At 42.4% G+C, this 17,089-nt stretch overlaps 1 protein-coding gene across 1 annotated transcript in view; it reads right to left on the reverse strand.

Annotated features, from left to right (window-relative positions):
- GSTCD (glutathione S-transferase C-terminal domain containing) overlaps positions 1-17,089 on the reverse strand; it is a 991,325-nt gene that overhangs the window by 293,121 nt on the left and 681,115 nt on the right. Inside the window, exon 8 of the mRNA XM_086962035.1 lies at positions 516-644. Within this exon, the coding sequence (XP_086818161.1) occupies positions 516-644 (129 nt within the window). The remainder of the gene's footprint in view (positions 1-515; positions 645-17,089) is intronic.

Here is a 17,089-nt window from a genome sequence, read left to right on the forward strand (position 1 = left end):
AAGTGGGCAGGAGGGTACAACTTAATATCCAACAAGATTTGGATTACAAACAATGAAATTAAATTCAAATGTGTACAAATTGATGGGCTAAGTTATGCACAGATGGCATCATTCAAGTGAGGAACAGGCAGAATTGAGCCAACAAGGGTAGATCTTCTTGGAGGATGATGAGTCACAACTGCTGGCTCTAGTACTAAATATTGTGGAGGGGGAATGGGAGAGTGGATGTATGCAGGGATGTGATTATTCGCAAGGGTTTTTCTTTTTTTAGACTTTTTATATCCCTTTCTCCCTCACCTCCCCTTGTCCCCGTCTCCCCTGGTTTGAGAGTTTATTGTTACTTACCCATTCAGTTGACAAGGAATACAGTTCCTATTTTAACAAGGATAGGAAAATCGGACAAGTTTCTACATTTTAGTCATGAGAGTAACAATAACATGTTAAGTATATCTGTATCCACATCCTGTATTTCTCAATAAAATAAGTTTGAATGATAAAAATGTAGAGGCACTTACCCCAATATTAAATCCCCCTGTGAAATAGTCAAGATTCGCTTGGATAAACCAAATGTTGTTCAGTCCAAGATCTCCACTTCTGTCTTTTGCACGTACTAAAGATTCCTCTTTGTTTTCAATCAAAACCACCTAGAGCCAAGAAGGAAGGCAGGAGCAGATTAATATTCAGTACTTCACTTTACAGCGATTACCCCCATGAGGGCTCTTGAAACTAGATCAGCTTTAAATTCTGGTATCTGAAGAATGCATGCCACAAAAGATGAAGAAAAATGAACAGCAGTGTATATGTGAGGAATCTGACTTATGAACAGTGCTCAATTTATGCCAATGGTTGCAGGCACTAATGTTTTGGGGGATTGGTTATTATTTTTCATCATCAGACTTTAACCTCATAAGTGCTGCGCCCAGTCCAACGGCCGACGGCACCACTACCTCGGGAGTGCTGCCGTCGGCCGTTGGACGTTCCAGCTGCACCTGCGCAATGGAACGTTCAGCACTGGAGCTGGATGTTCCGTAGCAGCTAAGGTGTTAACCCGTAAGTAAGGTAGGGAAAGACATGAAAGGGAGAAAGAGAAAAATATTGAAAAATACGAAAAGCAGTGTCAACAGGAGAAAGCAGGGATGAAAATGTACCCACAAGACAGATGACGAGAAGTAATTGTAGGCTTGTGGAAAAAAAGGCTTGAGGTGGTATCAATTAATCAAATAGCATTTGCAAAGCACACCCCTGAAAGCCCTGGGGTATCTGGGCGCTGGTCTCAAGAGCAAACCATCTTGGTATTCAGCCGCCCCAGCATTGGCGACTTCTAAGAAAAGCTTTTGGCCTGGCACTTATATATTAATTTATATACATATAACACTGGAAGGTTGCCCAAAAAACGTCTTGCAGCAGCATATGTTACTTTTGGAGGCGACACAGGGTAGGTTGCGTGGCAGTTGAGCTGGAACATAGGCTCGTCTTAAATGCAAATACTACTAGGAGCTTTCTGGCTAGCAGCTTGTGCATTCTTATCAGAGTTTATTAATGAGACAGAGATTGGTATATTTACTTATTGTTAAGTTCATTGCTGCTGAGTGAGTTTCATCAGGGCAGTGCCATTTTAGGTTCCAAAGGTTATTTTAGTACACAAACAAACCAATCATTATTATTCCCTTCGCGGCGCCCGTCGGGCAACGGCCGTCGCAAGCACTACCTCCGTAGTGCTGGGCACGTCCGTTGGCCAACACGGCCCCACCCACTTAACAAAACCGCCACACCGTGGCAGAATTCGCACCGCGGTTAAGCCGTTATTATTATGATTATTATTATTTTTATTATTATGATTATTATTATTATTATTAATGTGCTCATATGATAAATTAAACTCTACTTTTAAGCTTCATTAGCTTAAAACTTATAGGTAGGGCCCCTACATGGATGGGTTAAGGTGCACAAAGCCTGGCTTGCTTTACTGAACTGACGTTGTGTACATTTTATTCATATTACAAAAACATGAAAAGGGGCGTTCCCAATGCATGAAGCACCATATGAATGAAATCAACCAAAGTCACCCACAAAACAGCTGATATATTTTTAGAAAAATTTATTTTTAGATAATCATTTTTTTGATAAGATTCTCAGAACCAAAATAAATTTGGGTCAACTTCTAGTACATGAAAATTCATAAAGTTATACGGTCATGGAAAAAACATCAGCCTAAAGACTAATCAAACACTAAAAACATGGCACACATGGCACAAAGTTCAGTCATTCTAAACATTCATCCACAAAACTCTCTATCACACAAACCATATAGTTATACTGAGGTTCTGTAATTCTCGAGACTGACTCCATTTTATATTGTGCCACCATTTTGTGTTGCCCTCACGTAGGCCTGTGAAGGTAGCCTGGTGAATAAAGTGGCCTGGCCTTCTTAGTCCATGTATACATTAACTAAGGTTTCTTTTTGACTCTGAAATGAACTGTAAGAAACTGACCTCTTCACCTGAAACTGACCTCGCAAATCCAATTTCCCTGATCGATCTTTGTCTGGGATTGCCAATCAATGTTCAGGACATCGTTAACTTTTAGTTTCCTTGCACATGCTTTATCTTGTTCATCATCTGTTACCGTTTCTTTTTATGTTTCTTCATTATATGGGTTATGCTTTCAATTATAGGTTTGTCCGGCTTTTGGGGGTTGAATTTGGGACATTCTTAATGATTAACTTTTGGGTTGGGATACAGTACATGTAATCATGCCATGCCCTGCATTGCCATCTAAATCAGATTAACCTTTGTGAACTATGTAATTATAATGTTTTGCCGATATCCTGCTAAAACCCCAAAGGCCACTCACCTGCTGACCCTCCAGATTTTCCATTTGTTTAGGAATGTAATTGGTACAACTCCCTTACATGCCTGGGGCAGGATAAACAGTATATAAGACGTGAAGTAAGACCATTCTAGCAGACTGCCTCATTCAGTTGCTAAGTCTTCTGTGTGACGTAGTCTCACTCATTTGAGGTTAATAAAAATGTTATTTTATATTCCAGCTTCTGTGCCAAATTCTTTATTATTGGTTTGAATGGACTAAGTATCAGTGGAACCCCTAGAGAAGTAGATTTTTGATTTCTACAAATGGCGTGGCCAACGCGGGCCTCATCAGAAAAGTGGCTATCTGAGGGAGTGATCTTGTCAGAAGACAGAAATCTACTGAGGAGGACAGGACAGGACTCTACTAAGGAAGTACTCTGTGCACGGAGGTTCTGGGGATTCTTTGTCTCTGCAGCCCAGTATATTTCTGATCTTCCTGATTTTGATCCTCCACACGATGTCACTCCTGACTGAGAACCTTTTTGGCTTGAGTATTTTAAAAAAAAGACCGTTAGGTCATTTAGAACTTGGCAGTTAGAATTTGGACAACCATTTGTTTGGTATAGCTTTGGAATTTTAGAATTTGTGTTGGCCAACTTTGGATTTGTATAGGTTTGTATATGCGAATTGCAATTTGTGTAGGCAGGTAATGAGGAGATTTTTCTCTATCTGGTTTTGTTGAACGGTGCACGTACGAAGATTACTTTAAGCACTACTTTGGGTATAATATTGTATATTCTGCAATATTTTTGGCATGCTGTTTTCAAGCTCACATCAAAGAATGTGTTGCTTTTTGGAAGGTACCATAGTGAGATGTGAATTAAAATTAGCTAGCTCCCCTAGAGGGAATACCTGAATAGGTTTGGGTATAAAACCATATTTCTTCCTTGGTGATTTTGTATCCCCAGGGAATTAAAATATGGACATAATACATATAAGGATCCTTTGTTCTGTGCAATTTTGTGAATGGAGATATGTAGAGCGATGTTTTTGGTGCTCTGCCAGCAAAACTAGTGAAATGAGTGTATTTCGGCTTCTTGGACATACAGCAGACTGTTGGACTGTTTTTTGCAGTCTTTTGGAACACTATTGAGAAGCGTTTCTTGTAAATATGACTTACAACTAGTATTTACAAATGGTTTGGTTTAAGTACAGTCTGTGGGCTGTCCTTTGTTTCAGTCCTATATGTTGATCTGTGGGTTAAATGTGTGTTTAAATGTCTATGTGGTTTTTCCCATTAGTGTAACTTCTGTAAGTGAATAGCGATGGCGCAATTTATGAAACAAATGGCTAAAGCGCTGTATTGTGTGTCCTGAGTGTTTGAACCCTTTCTGTTTATGTCTGAAATGAGCTCAATGTGTGTTTGTGGGTTTTTGATGTTTTCAGTTTAAGTACAATGTCAGATTAATTAATATTAAGTAGAAATTAAATAAAAATCCAGCAATTTACCATGTGATATGCTAAACTAGCTATATGTTGCTATTTAATTTATAGACTAAGTAAAACGCATATGTACAAACTGTTAAATGCTTAAAAAAAGATAAAATTAAAATTGACATTCACTAGGAATATAAAAGGCCTCAAAAACAAATTGTGTGTTTTGTAGAAATACGAACTTATAGCATTTTTTGCTTACATTCATTGTATTACATGTAAACAGGCAAACACTTCAGCTAAAGAGAACTTTTGCTAAAATGTAAATGCATCTTATTGCACAAGCATTTTAAAACTTGAAATGTTTGTTTTAAGTAAGACTGCCACCGTGTTCCCGTTAAGGAAGCAGATGTTGTTTTTTGAAGGCCATGAATAACATCGGAATGTTTATTTAGCCAGGACTTAGCCGTTAGTTAATCACGGTTGGAACTTTGCATTTCAGAATAGTGTTTTACAGGGTTACAAAAATAAGGTTCATTATTTTGTATCACAAGAAGACATTTCAATTGCGGTTTTCCTCCTTTTAAGCATTTTTTTGTAAGCATATTCTTGGTTCTGCTGCTAAATAATTATTGTCCTTTTAAAAAAAAGTGGCGCGAAAATCTGTCATGTTTTCAGTTAGGCTTCTGTGCTTAGGCTCATAAATGAATGTGTCTAAAAATGATAGGCAAATGATGCAGTTTGCTTTTATATGTGGAATTATCAAAAATGATTGGGTTTAGTAAAAATAATTATTAATTATGAAAAATAATTATTAAAAATAAGTGCTTCTAAATTCGTTTTTTAATATTTATGAAGCTTAATACTCATACTGTGACCTCCTAGCATTAAAATTTAATTTAAGTTGTGTTATATCACATACTGCGAATATTTGCATATGAAATATCACTCGGCGCAGGTGTAAAAAACTCATTTTTCTAAGGATTTACATGAGATATGTCTAATGTCCAATCTCTGCAATCTGTAAAGAACATTCTGAGGATGATTAATATGTAGCACAATTATAGGATATTTATTTTTAAGTGCCCCAGGTGGCAAAGTCGAAATTGGGTGAGGGCACTATTTAGGCAGCATTTATTTTCATTTAGAGTAGCTTTTAAAGTGCCTTAGGCTTCAGTGAATGCATACATTTAGGTATAATACAAATTTGCATGTTGTTCTCATTTGGGGTTGCTTTTAATGTCTCAGTGAGCCAATGTGCCCGGTGCAGAGGTTTGAGTTTAATATCAGGGTTGAAGGTTTTAACTCTAGCTGGGCCTAGTGAGACGTTCATCCATTTAAGGTTGATGAAATGAGTACCATTGCATAGGGTGGTAACAAGCATTTGTTCTAAAGCTGGTATGTTGTGTTGTTGTGTTCTGTGAATTATTCACAGTAGATGTGTTTGAGTCTGGGAATAGGAGTGGATTGTGGCCCCTAAAGGGAATAATATATATGGTATGTGGTTTTGGATAGGGTTGGTTATTGCAAGTTAGAAAGAGTTAGGAAGGCTTTTTGTCTTTGATAGCTTCAGGGTGAAGAGAGAGAGGGCTGAGGAGAGGCAGATTTTGACCTTGAGGTCAGTAAGGTGGGGGGTTAGCAGTATAATGAAACAAGATGAGTTTTTGTATGACTCCTTTGAAGAAAAAATATTCGTGTGTTTTTCACGTTTTTGCATTTTGTCCTTCTATGAATTGTTCCTGCTGGTCCTGTGTGTCAGAAGCGACACAGTAAGTTGTATTTGGCAGCTGATCTCCATTGACTGGTGATCTGCTGTCAAACGGAGGGTGAGGAAAGTAAAAGAAAGTAATTTTGGTGTAATTTTGATTTTAAGCCTGACAAATTTAGCAGGCCAGAATATTGGGTTTTGGGCTGCAGGTTCACAGTGCATAAAGTGCTTGCTATGGTGTTGTGTGTCACCGCTTATTTACATATGCTATTGTACTTTGTCTATGCTTTTTGTGCTTGATATACAGCACGTATATCTGATGGCTTGGCATGTGTGTGTGTTTTTTTATGTTATTGCATGTTTTTGTTTTATGTTGTTGCTTTTGATACTATTACAAGTTCCCCTATGTTGTGAAGGGATTTTTCATGACGATGCAAATCGCTGCACAACAGTTGAGTAAATTTGCGCTGATACTAAATTTCACAGATATGATTTTTCATGCTGTGAACAAGACAGACAACACTTCACCAGTGCATGTCAATTTGGCTATAATGATATTGAAGAAAAATAAAGAAATATACAGGATCAAAGTGTGTCACCTGCAGTTAGTCACGTTACTGCCCCTTCCCTCAAGGAACAGGCAGCCCTAGATTTATGTTTCCTTGATTGGACCTAAGGATGAAATTATAGATCAGTGACTCTTGTACAAGGTGACTTAATTTCTATATTGCATTAGTTAATCATGTTCTGCTTCCTAAGTACCAGGTTTCATTTTCCCTGAAAAAGGAACTGGAACATTAGCTGAGATTACCGTATATGGTGTAGCGGCCAGAGGTAGAGCTAACATTTGTGAACTATTTTGATTTTTGTGTATCACCCATACTCTTGGTGTTGTGTCACATGCCTGACTATCACCCAAGTAATTTCTTGTTCTTCCTATAAATTTTTCTTTTGTCGCTTCTCCCCTGATCGATGTCACATTGTGCCTAGTTATTGGGGATTTTAGCTGTGTCCTAGTTCAATTTCCGCATTCCTTTCACCAGTCAGCCCATTTATTATGGTTGGTGTATTGTTCAGGTTCACACTTCCAGACTGCAGTGATGTACCAGGGACCCCCATATTATGTATAGTTCCCTTTTGTATAACCAGATAGGTTTTTCAAGAATTTTACTTCATGCCCACTTGGATGGTTTTGTTTTTTATAGTCTGACTGTCAGGATGGTGATGGACTGGTTAACTGACTTAATACTATAGTAAGACAAGTTTTCCACCTCAATAGGAGATACCTTGCGTTTATTTTTTTGAATATGACAAATTCAATGCCTATTCTAATTTGGTTTTCAGTTCCTTTTTTCTGTTGCTTTAATTTTTGATGGACCAGATGTGTTTTAATATTGGAAATACCAGGACTCTCTAGTTCTTGTCTTTTTGTTTCCACATTTTGATCATTAGCCTTTGTATTGCATAGTGCGCCTGATGCACAATTATTAAAAGGGAGGTATCTATGTGTCCCTGATAATCTGTATTATGTGATTTCTCTTTTGAGATGTTCGGATAAGGAATTTAGGAACACCTAGACGTAATCATTGAGAGAAAAATGTTTACCCCATTAGACAATGCCACTGTGTGAGGACATCCATTTAGATAGAATTCCCATGGCGTATGGCCACTCCCTCGCAGATTGCAGGCCACCTGCTTGCAGTCCCCTTGTTAAATACAATGAACTGTTTTTGTACTAAATTGAAGGAAACTAACAACTGTGTCACATTTCCTACATCACTAGGTTCTGCGAGATCTTCCAGAGTCAAAGGGAGAATGATACCCTGCAGAACGGTGATAAAGAGGAGTCCTAATTCTCATCAGTGTCAGCTACAGATGAGGGCTACATACCTTGGCCCTACAGGCCCAACACCCAGAAAGTGCTTCATCAACTGCATCTCCAGAGCATTGTGCTTGCTTCATCAGAAGGCGTTGAACATCAGAAAAGAAGGAGGAGCTGGTTCAGTGCAAAAAAGCGAAAGAGAAGGATCCCTGTTATTGATGGCAGGGTTAGTCTGATGCTTGAGTTTTCTACCTGTCATGTGCTGGTAACCTCTGACAGTGTGGTCCCTTGAACCCCTTGGCCTGAGATTTGGCAATTCCCCTTTTTAGGTCTCGCAGAGAGACCTATTGCAGTCAAACCAGAAAGCTGAGTTCACGATGCGGATTTGTAGAAGTGCACGTGCTCGTGAACGCGCTTCTCTCCCCCTGCCTTGCTCTTCAAAGGCTCCCCTTACCATTTGCTCCTGCCTCCCCGCCTACTGCTTCACACTTCACGGCCGCCAGGCCATGACTCGCATTTCTGCCCAGCCCAACCTCTTATTTACAACTGTTAGTCCTTTTGCGTTAGTTTAGAGCTGTATTTCATGCTTTCCCACTCTTAGACTGCCACTATCTTTATTTCACGAACGCACACACACACCTCCCCTTCACCCTCGCTTTTCCTCTCCCTGTATCTCTTACTCGCTTTCTTCATTTCCACTTAATCTCTCACATGCTTTTAACCTTTCTCTTTCACTCTTTCTTACTCATTTTCAATCTCACTTTCTCAAAAACACTATCTTTCGTGGCCTTGCAAACCGCTCGCACTCCGCCTTAGACTCTTTCTCACGCCCACTGTCCCCCCCACATCCACTCTGAGCCTTTCACCCCCACCTTTCTCTCTCCCACTCGCAGCCTTCTTGATCTCTGTGTCCATGCCTTTCTTCCTTCTCTCACTCATCGTTTTCCCAACCTTTCTCTGCTCTCTGTTTAAACCTGTTCGAATGGCACAATATATGTTTTAATTTTACTAAAAAAACATGATCTGCGCAGTTATTTGTTACAACACAGCTGTTTGGTTGACGCAATCGAACGATGTTTTCAGATAGGCACAATTGATGTCATGTGCGTCTAATGTTGTGTAATTTTCGTTTCATGGCAGCAGGGCTTTCTTTGCACTATAAAGTGCCACTCTCCTCCAAGATGACCTGGCCAGATTTGTAAACTTTCTTAGCCCTTTTCAAGTGCCATATTTGCACGTATTGGCTCATGTGTGCGAGAGCCTCTGAGAAAGGCCCCAAAAGTTCTTCCTTATAACTCTCAGATCTCATTCTTTCGTTTGCTCCGTTGTTTGTTTTTCAGAAGTTTTCAGTCCACCTTCCCACCTGAGCCAAGTCTATTATCCCCCTGCCTTGCTCTTTAAAGGCTCCTCTTACCATTTGCTCCTGCCTCCCCGCCCACTGCTTCACACTTCACGGCCGCCAGGCCGTGACTCACATTTCTGCCCAGCCCCCCTCCCAGGCCCTCTTCTGTCTGTTTTACCCCTTCACGCTCTGCATCTCACTCACAGCTTGGTGCCGCCAGCAGCTCTTCCCGCTCCGCCCCCTGCTGCATCAAAGGCTCCCCTAATTATTCACAGCCCGCCGGCCGTACTTTCAGTTTCACGGCCTCCAGGCCGTGTCTCCTTTTATTTTAACTTTTATTTTTTTATTTTACCTGTTGTTTGTCTTCTGCCAGCCTCCTTTTCTCTTCGCTACCCTTTTCTATGTTTTTTAATCTTTGTTTTCTCACTGTACTGCCTTTTGCCCATCTCTTTCTACTGTCTCTATCTCTTTTTTGCCCCTTCCCTTCTGTATGATGCATGTCTCTTTACTGTATCGCACTTTGTCTGTCCTGCCCCACCCAGTCTCTCTCGTGGGTGCACTTACATTTTTCTATAATTTCTCATTGTCTCCACTAAGTGTCTTTATTGCTCTCTTCCTCTCGTGCATTGATCTTCGTTTTTCTCATCCTCATTGCCTGTCTAATGCATGTCTCTTTCCTACTCAGCCCTTAAAAATATTGGAATTCCGAGTTTCCCATTCACTCTCCTAGTCTCTTTATTGCTGTCACTCTATCTCTCGTTGCTTTATTTCTCCCTGAGTATTCTATCTCTTGCCTGTGTCTGTTTGTGCACCCATGCTTTTATTGTCTGTATAGCTCTCCTCTCTTGGACTCAAACTTTACACTTCCTCTTGCCTCTCTCTCTCTGTCACTTTTACCCAATGATGCCCTCTTCTTTCTCTTTCGTTCTCCCTGTGTCTCACTGTACTGCCTTTTGCCCATCTCTTTTTTTCAACTCGTCCATCTACTACCAATATCTCGTCTGTATTACGTACTTCCCAGTCCCTCATTTGCTAGCCCCATGCATTCATTTTTCCCCAACTTCTCGTTGTCTCCCTCCAGTTTGTCTTACTCTTTCTCTCCTTTTTATTCATATTGTCTGCTCTGTTCTTTCTCTCTCGCAATCTCTCTGGCCCACTCGTACCTTTTTCAGACTCACTATCTCCTTCTTTCATAGCACCTACAATCTAGCTGCCACTGCCCTTCAGTCTCTCTGTGCCCCTCCTCTCCCCGTGCTCTGCCTGCTCTATGCCTGTGCCTCTCCGCGGCTTGACCTGCTCGGTGGATCGTCGTCTTCCATATCTTCCTTTACCCCTCCTGTTTCTCACCGCATGATCTCTGTCTGCGGCACTCTTCTCCCTCAAAGCCTGCCATCCTTTCTCTCTTACTCCTTCTTTGTGTCTGTTTCTCAGTCAGTTTCTGCCTTCTATCTCCCCTCCTCTCCCTCCTTCCCTCTCGTCCTCCCTCTCCCTCCCTCCCCTCACTCTCCCTCTCTCCATCTACCTCTCTCCCTTTCCCTCACTTCCCTCTCCCTCTCTCCTCTCTCCCCCTTTCCCTCTCTCTCTCCCCCTCTCTCTCCTCTCTCCCTCTTTACCTTCCCCCTGCTCTCCTTTTTCTCCCTCTCCCCATCTCCCCCTCTGCCTGCTCTCCTCTCTCTCTCCCTCCCCTCTCTCTCCCCTCCGTCCTTCGCTCTCGTCCTCCCCCTCTCTTCTTACCCTTCCTCTCTCCCTTTCCCTCACTTCCCTCTCCCTCTCTCCCTTTCCCTCACTTCCCTCTCCCTCTCTCCCTTTCCCTCTCTTCCCTTTCCTCTCTCCTCTCTCCCCGTCTCCGTTTCTCTCTCCTCTCTCCCCCTCTCTCTCTCATCTCTCCCCCCTGTCTCCTCTCTCTCTCTCTCTCTCTTTACCCTCTCCCTCACCCTGCTCTCCTTTTTCTCCCTCTCCCAATCTCCCACTCAGCACCACCACAGCATCACTCAGCACCCCCACAGCATCACTCAGCATCACCACAGCATCACTCAATACCACAGCATCACTCAGCACCACTCAACGCCACAGAACCACTCAACGCCACAGAACCACTCAATGCCACAGAACCACTCAACACCACAGCACCACTCAACACCACAGCACCACTCAACGCCACAGCACCACTCAACGCCACAGCACCACTCAACGCCACAGCATCACTCAGCGCCACAGCATCACTCAGCGCCACAGCATCACTCGGCACCACTGAATACCACAGCACCCCTCACTGCCACAGCGCCACTCGATGCCACAACACCACTCAACGCCACAGCACCACTCAGCGCACAGCATCCCTCAACGTCATAGCATCACTCAATGTGACAGCATCACTCAATGCCACAGCACCACTCAACGTCACAGCATCACTCAACGTCACAGCATCACTCAACGTCACAGCATCCTTCAAGGACACAGCATCACTCAAGGACACAGCATCACTCAAGGACACACCATCACTCAAGGACACAGCATCACTCAATGTCACAGCATCACTCAACGCCACAGTATCACTCAGCACCACTCAACGCCACAGCACCACTGAATGCCACAGCATCACTCAGCACCACTGAATGCCACAGCATCACTCAGCACAACTCAACGCCACAGCATCACTCAGCACCACTGAAGGCCACAGCATCACTCAGCATCACTGAAGGCCACAGCATCACTCAGCACCACTGAAGGCCACGGCATCACTCTGTGCAACATTCAACAACAACTGGTTCTAATAAGTTCTCTCAATGTTTCAAGCTTTATTACAAATGTCACAAAAAGATGTTAATATTTCACTGCTATTCTTGGATTTTCATCACAATAAAATACACTGAACATAATTTTCCCAGAAGTTATTTACAAAAGTTTAAGCTATTGCCATTATAAATTACAATAACTTTTATTTAAGTATTAGTTATCAAAAAAATAAAAGCCATTGTTATTTGTAATATTAATATATCAACACATATTGCATTACAAATGCTATAGGTGTCACGCTTTCGAAAGTTAAAACTATTGGCATTGTAAATGACAAAGCTATTAATTTCGCTATTTTCAAAACCAACACATAAATAAAATATTTGTCATTTACAATACCAATAGATCAAACTTTCCTAATGCGAGACCTATTGCATTGCAAATGCTTGTTCTTTGCTCCAATGGAAGGGCAGTGCACCGGAGGATCCAAGATTGGCAAAAGGCACTACATTATGATGCCCATGAAAGAGCAGCCTGAGCGTCCTCTGACACTGAATAATGAGTGTTGGAGCCTGAGAATGTAAACCCGGGTCTGCATGAGATGATCTGTGCCCATGACCAATGAAGAGCACATTATTTGTAGTGTCTGCCGCAGAGGAGAGACACTGGTGCACTGCCTTGAGATATTGAGACTTTCAAGTGAGCTGTGGGTGTTTGCCAGGAGGGCACTCCAACTAAGCAGTACTATTTTCATGAAGAGGCCTGAATCGAGAGGCCCAATGCGGAAGAAGACAATGGAAGCAGATTTGATGGACGATAGAAGCCTGCCAGAGAGGCTTTGAACGGACTTTGGGCACAGTTGCACAAGCGATTCCAGTGCAATTGTATAAAGTAAATGTTAATTAAGTTCTCATTTGACTGAATTGCCTTGGAAGAGGAAGTGGCTCCGCCTCTAGCATCCAAAAATGGTCCACCCGAAGTGAGTCTTTGTGCTACTCTGTGTGTTCGGAGACCTGTCCCGAGAGAAGTAGAGAATAATAAGATGATGTTACAGCAACACCTTGATGACCTAATGAATATCGATATAGACCTAGATTCAGATTAACATGAGTCTTAGGTTATTGCCTCCGTAATGGCAAAAGGAGGGCCTGAGGTTCTGTAATTCTCGAGACTGACTCCATTTTATATTGTGCCACCATTTTGTGTTGCCCTCACGTAGGCCTGTGAAGGTAGCCTGGTGAATAAAGTGAAAGTGGCCTGGCCTTCTTAGTCCATGTATACATTAACTAAGGTTTCTTTATGACTCTGAAATGAACTGTAAGAAACTGACCTCTTCACCTGAAACTGACCTCGCAAAGCCAATTTCCCTGATCGATCTTTGTCTGAGATTGCCAATCATTGTTCAGGACATCGTTAACTTTTAGTTTCCTTGCACATGCTTTATCTTGTTCATCATCTGTTACTGTTTCTTTTTTTGTTTCTTCATTACATGGGTTATGCTTTCAATTATAGGTTTGTCTGGCTTTTGGAGGTTGAATTTGGGACATTCTTAATGATTAACTTTTGGGTTGGGATACTGTACATGTAATCATGCCATGCCCTGCAGCTTCATCTAAATCAGATTAACCTTTGTGAACTATGTAATTATAATGTTTTGCCGATATCCTGCTAAAACCCCAAAGGCCACTCACCTGCTGACCCTCCAGATTTTCCATTCGTTTAGGAATGTAATTGGTACAACTCCCTTACATGCCTGGGGCAGGATAAACAGTATATAAGACGTGAAGTAAGACCATTCTAGCAGACTGCCTCATTCAGTTGCTAAGGCGTCTGTGTTACGTAGTCTCACTCATTTGAAGTTAATAAAAATGTTATTTTATATTCCTGCTTCTGTGCCAAATTCTTTATTATTGGTTTGAATGGACTAAGTATCAGCGGAACCCCTGAGAAGTGGATTTTTGATTTCTACAATACTCAATCAGAACATCAGAACATCATACAGTGGGAGGGGAAAAGCACTGACGCGCGTTTCGGAAGTAAAGAATAATTTAAGAAAGTCCTTCATCGGGGCGCATATGTTCAATCCAGAGATCGGCGCGGTCCTTAAGATCCAATTTGGTAAATCAAAATCAGTGTAGGTTTTTATTCACATTCTCGATTTAGGGCTGACAAAGCATATCTGTAAGTGATGTGAACACAGGTACGAGGAAATCAGCTTGGTGTGCGGCGTAATGGAAATGAATATGCAAGATGGAATAAATTCCAAGGGTGTCCTCCTGTTTATAAGTGAAGAGACAGATATAGAGAATTCAGTTAAAGGTGCATCATAGTCCTAGAATGTTCTTGGTACGTAGAATCGAAAATGTAACACGGAAGAATTCCACAGTAGTTCTCCTGAAAGCGTATGAAAATACGTATGCAGTTGTTCTATTTACAAATTGAGCATAGGTGATCAAGTGGTCACTGATCCGAGGGGCTCTTTGACCTGTTCAGTTGAAAAAGGCGCATGAAGTATATCGATTCGGGCAGCCTCCGCGTGTGTCCACACCCAGGCTCGCGATACATTTTATTCATAGTCAGAAACATTATAAAACAAGTGTGAGAAACTGGGTTATTGGCTGAGCGGAGCGAAAGCCTAAATAAGCAACAGAACAATTCTTGCTAGAGCGAATCACAAAAAGTCACTAAATTACTTTATGCTTAACCCGCTGGTAGCTTGGCACGAAAGCAGTCAGGCTTAACTAAGAAGCAAATCAATATGTAAAGTATATATGCAGCACTTAAACAGTAATCAAGTAAAAACACAACACTAGTAAAATCCACATTAATTTAGAAAGTACATTGTATTCATTATTTGACACCAAAACAGCAAAAATCAAATCAGTAGAACCGGAGTTACGCATTTTTACATTTTAAAAGAGTGCCTAAAAGATCAAAGGACCAATCGTTGACGTCTATTCACGAGAGTCAGGGGCAACGTCAAAAGTTATGGCCGACCATAATCTATATGAAGTGGATTGAGCCAGGTCTCCGAATAACTGCGGTCTTATAAGAAATTTTGAAGAAAAATGTCTGAGAAGGTAGGGGCAACTCCTCCGTAATGGCAAAGGAGCACTGGTCAGAGTCAGTCACAAAAAATAAAAATATAATGAAACAATTGTATTTTATTTTTCTGTGACTGGCTTTGGTGGATGCATGAGTGTGTGTGGGGTTGGGCCAAGACAGAGAGGAGTAGCGGGCACTTAGAAGTGCGCGTGTCAGGTTCACCGGCCATCCTAGGCTGGCCGGCCAAACAGACATGCGCACTTCTATTTCTCCAACCCAGCTGTGTTGCACAGCCGAGTTAAAGAAAAGTCACAGGCTCCCAGGCACTGTCTGAGCGGCAGACTAGGCTGCTTAGACCAATCCTGTGACTGTTCTTATAGCATGAGAGCAGCGTCTGGATTGGGTTGGGAGCCTGTGCTTTCCCAGTGTTGACTGTCCCCCAGCGCCTTGAAACCTTAAGGGGTGACATGTTCATGCTTTACAAGTATAGATTATTAGGGACTGCCGGGAGAGAAGCACCGAGGTGGCCATAAGCATATTGAGAGGTAAGTCTTAAAAATTATTATTTTTACCCTAAATACCCCCCGCCCCACCTCTTTTGTTTTGTGGCAGCAGTCTTGGTGAGAAGATGGCGATAGGTAGCCGGCATTGTCCGAGAAGAAGGCGCCATCTCGGGGGTGCCACTAAATGCAGTCGCTATGAACATTTTGAGTCTGTTTTATGGAAATTGAAAATGTCCAGTAGGACGAAGCTGCAGGTTATAGTCGACAAAGACTCCATGAGGCCGGATAATCCTTTTGCGCGGAGCCGATGAACAGGATTAGCTGCTGCGGCGAGGAACACAGCGGAGATGCCATTAAGTCAGTTCGACTGGCGATGCACTTAGGGCAGATCTGTGAACAGGTAGGTACCGGTCTCCTTTCTCAGATCACTTTTTTGTAGAAGATGTTCCCAAGTTTTGAAATTGGACTATCTGGGCACCTGTATAACAACTTTCAAGGGTCCAGGACTGGAGAGGCACCACATGGAGGGTTACAACTAAATCAGAGGGGTCCATGTCCGGGTTCAAGATGGTTGGAGCCTTTTCTGTCCCTGACGCTCTGATCGAGAGTCCAGATAGTTGCCCTCGGAGTTACTATGGAAGTCTTGGGTTGAAGCAGGAAAGCAGATCTTAAGCAGAAGTAAAGACCGCTGAGGGCAGAGGGCAGGCTTCAGGCAACAGGGCAGTCTTCTAGGTACAGAAGAGCAGTCCTCTGAACTACACAGCAGGCCACGGCCACAGGGAGCAGGGCAGTCCTCTAAGAGTCCTTCCATAGGCCCTGCAGTGAACTGAAGAGTGAGTCTCAGACCTCTATTTTAAGTCTAGTGCCCCCTTTGAAACGTAAGAAACTTCTGGAGGTTTACCCCCACAGAAGTGTCTGGAATTTCCTGCTACCCTGTCCCGTTTCCGTTCTGTCTGCAGGCACAATAGGCTAGTGTGAAGTTATTTGTGAGAGCTTAGGCAGTCTTTGAAGTGCAAGTGGGAGTGTGCCCAGCTGCACCCCCATCCTGTCTTTGATGGCCAACACCTAGACCTTTTAGTGTGCGTTTGTCTTGATGGAATACACAAAGGCCAACTGCCAACTATACCTAGTCAGGTGCCCCAGGAAACAGGCTGCAGGCACCAAATGGATAGGACAAGAAAATGCCAACTTTCTAAAAGTGGCATTTTCAGGATTTTGTGACTTAAAATCCGACCTTACCATTAAAGAGGATTTTAAATTACAATTCACCAGATACCAAACATGACATTTCTACATGCTCCCCAAAAAATGTTAGCACTTCTTAAATTTAATAAGGTAACCCACACAGTAGTGAAAAGTGAATTTGCACGTTTCTCACTACCAGGACCTGCAAAACTTGAAAGTACATGTCCAATTTTTTTAAAAACAATGCACCGTGCCCTGTTGGTGTTACCCAAAAACCGGTCCCAGGCTGCTTGTTTCTGGTTCAGGGAAGACCTTGCTTGGCAGTTTGGGCTGGACTGTTCCCATGAGGCACAGGTTCAAGACTGATTTGCATATAGCTGGGTCTGAACTGAGGTGGCGAAGTGAGCTAAAGAACGTTGATGGGTTCAACCCAGATCTGTGACTGGGTTGAGTGTCTGAAAAGTTTCAGTGCTCCGTCCATCATCTCCTTGTGTTTGCTGTGGG

Source organism: Lissotriton vulgaris, chromosome 3_1, assembly GCF_964263255.1.
Source record: "Lissotriton vulgaris chromosome 3_1, aLisVul1.2, whole genome shotgun sequence".
NCBI lineage: Eukaryota > Metazoa > Chordata > Amphibia > Caudata > Salamandridae > Lissotriton > Lissotriton vulgaris.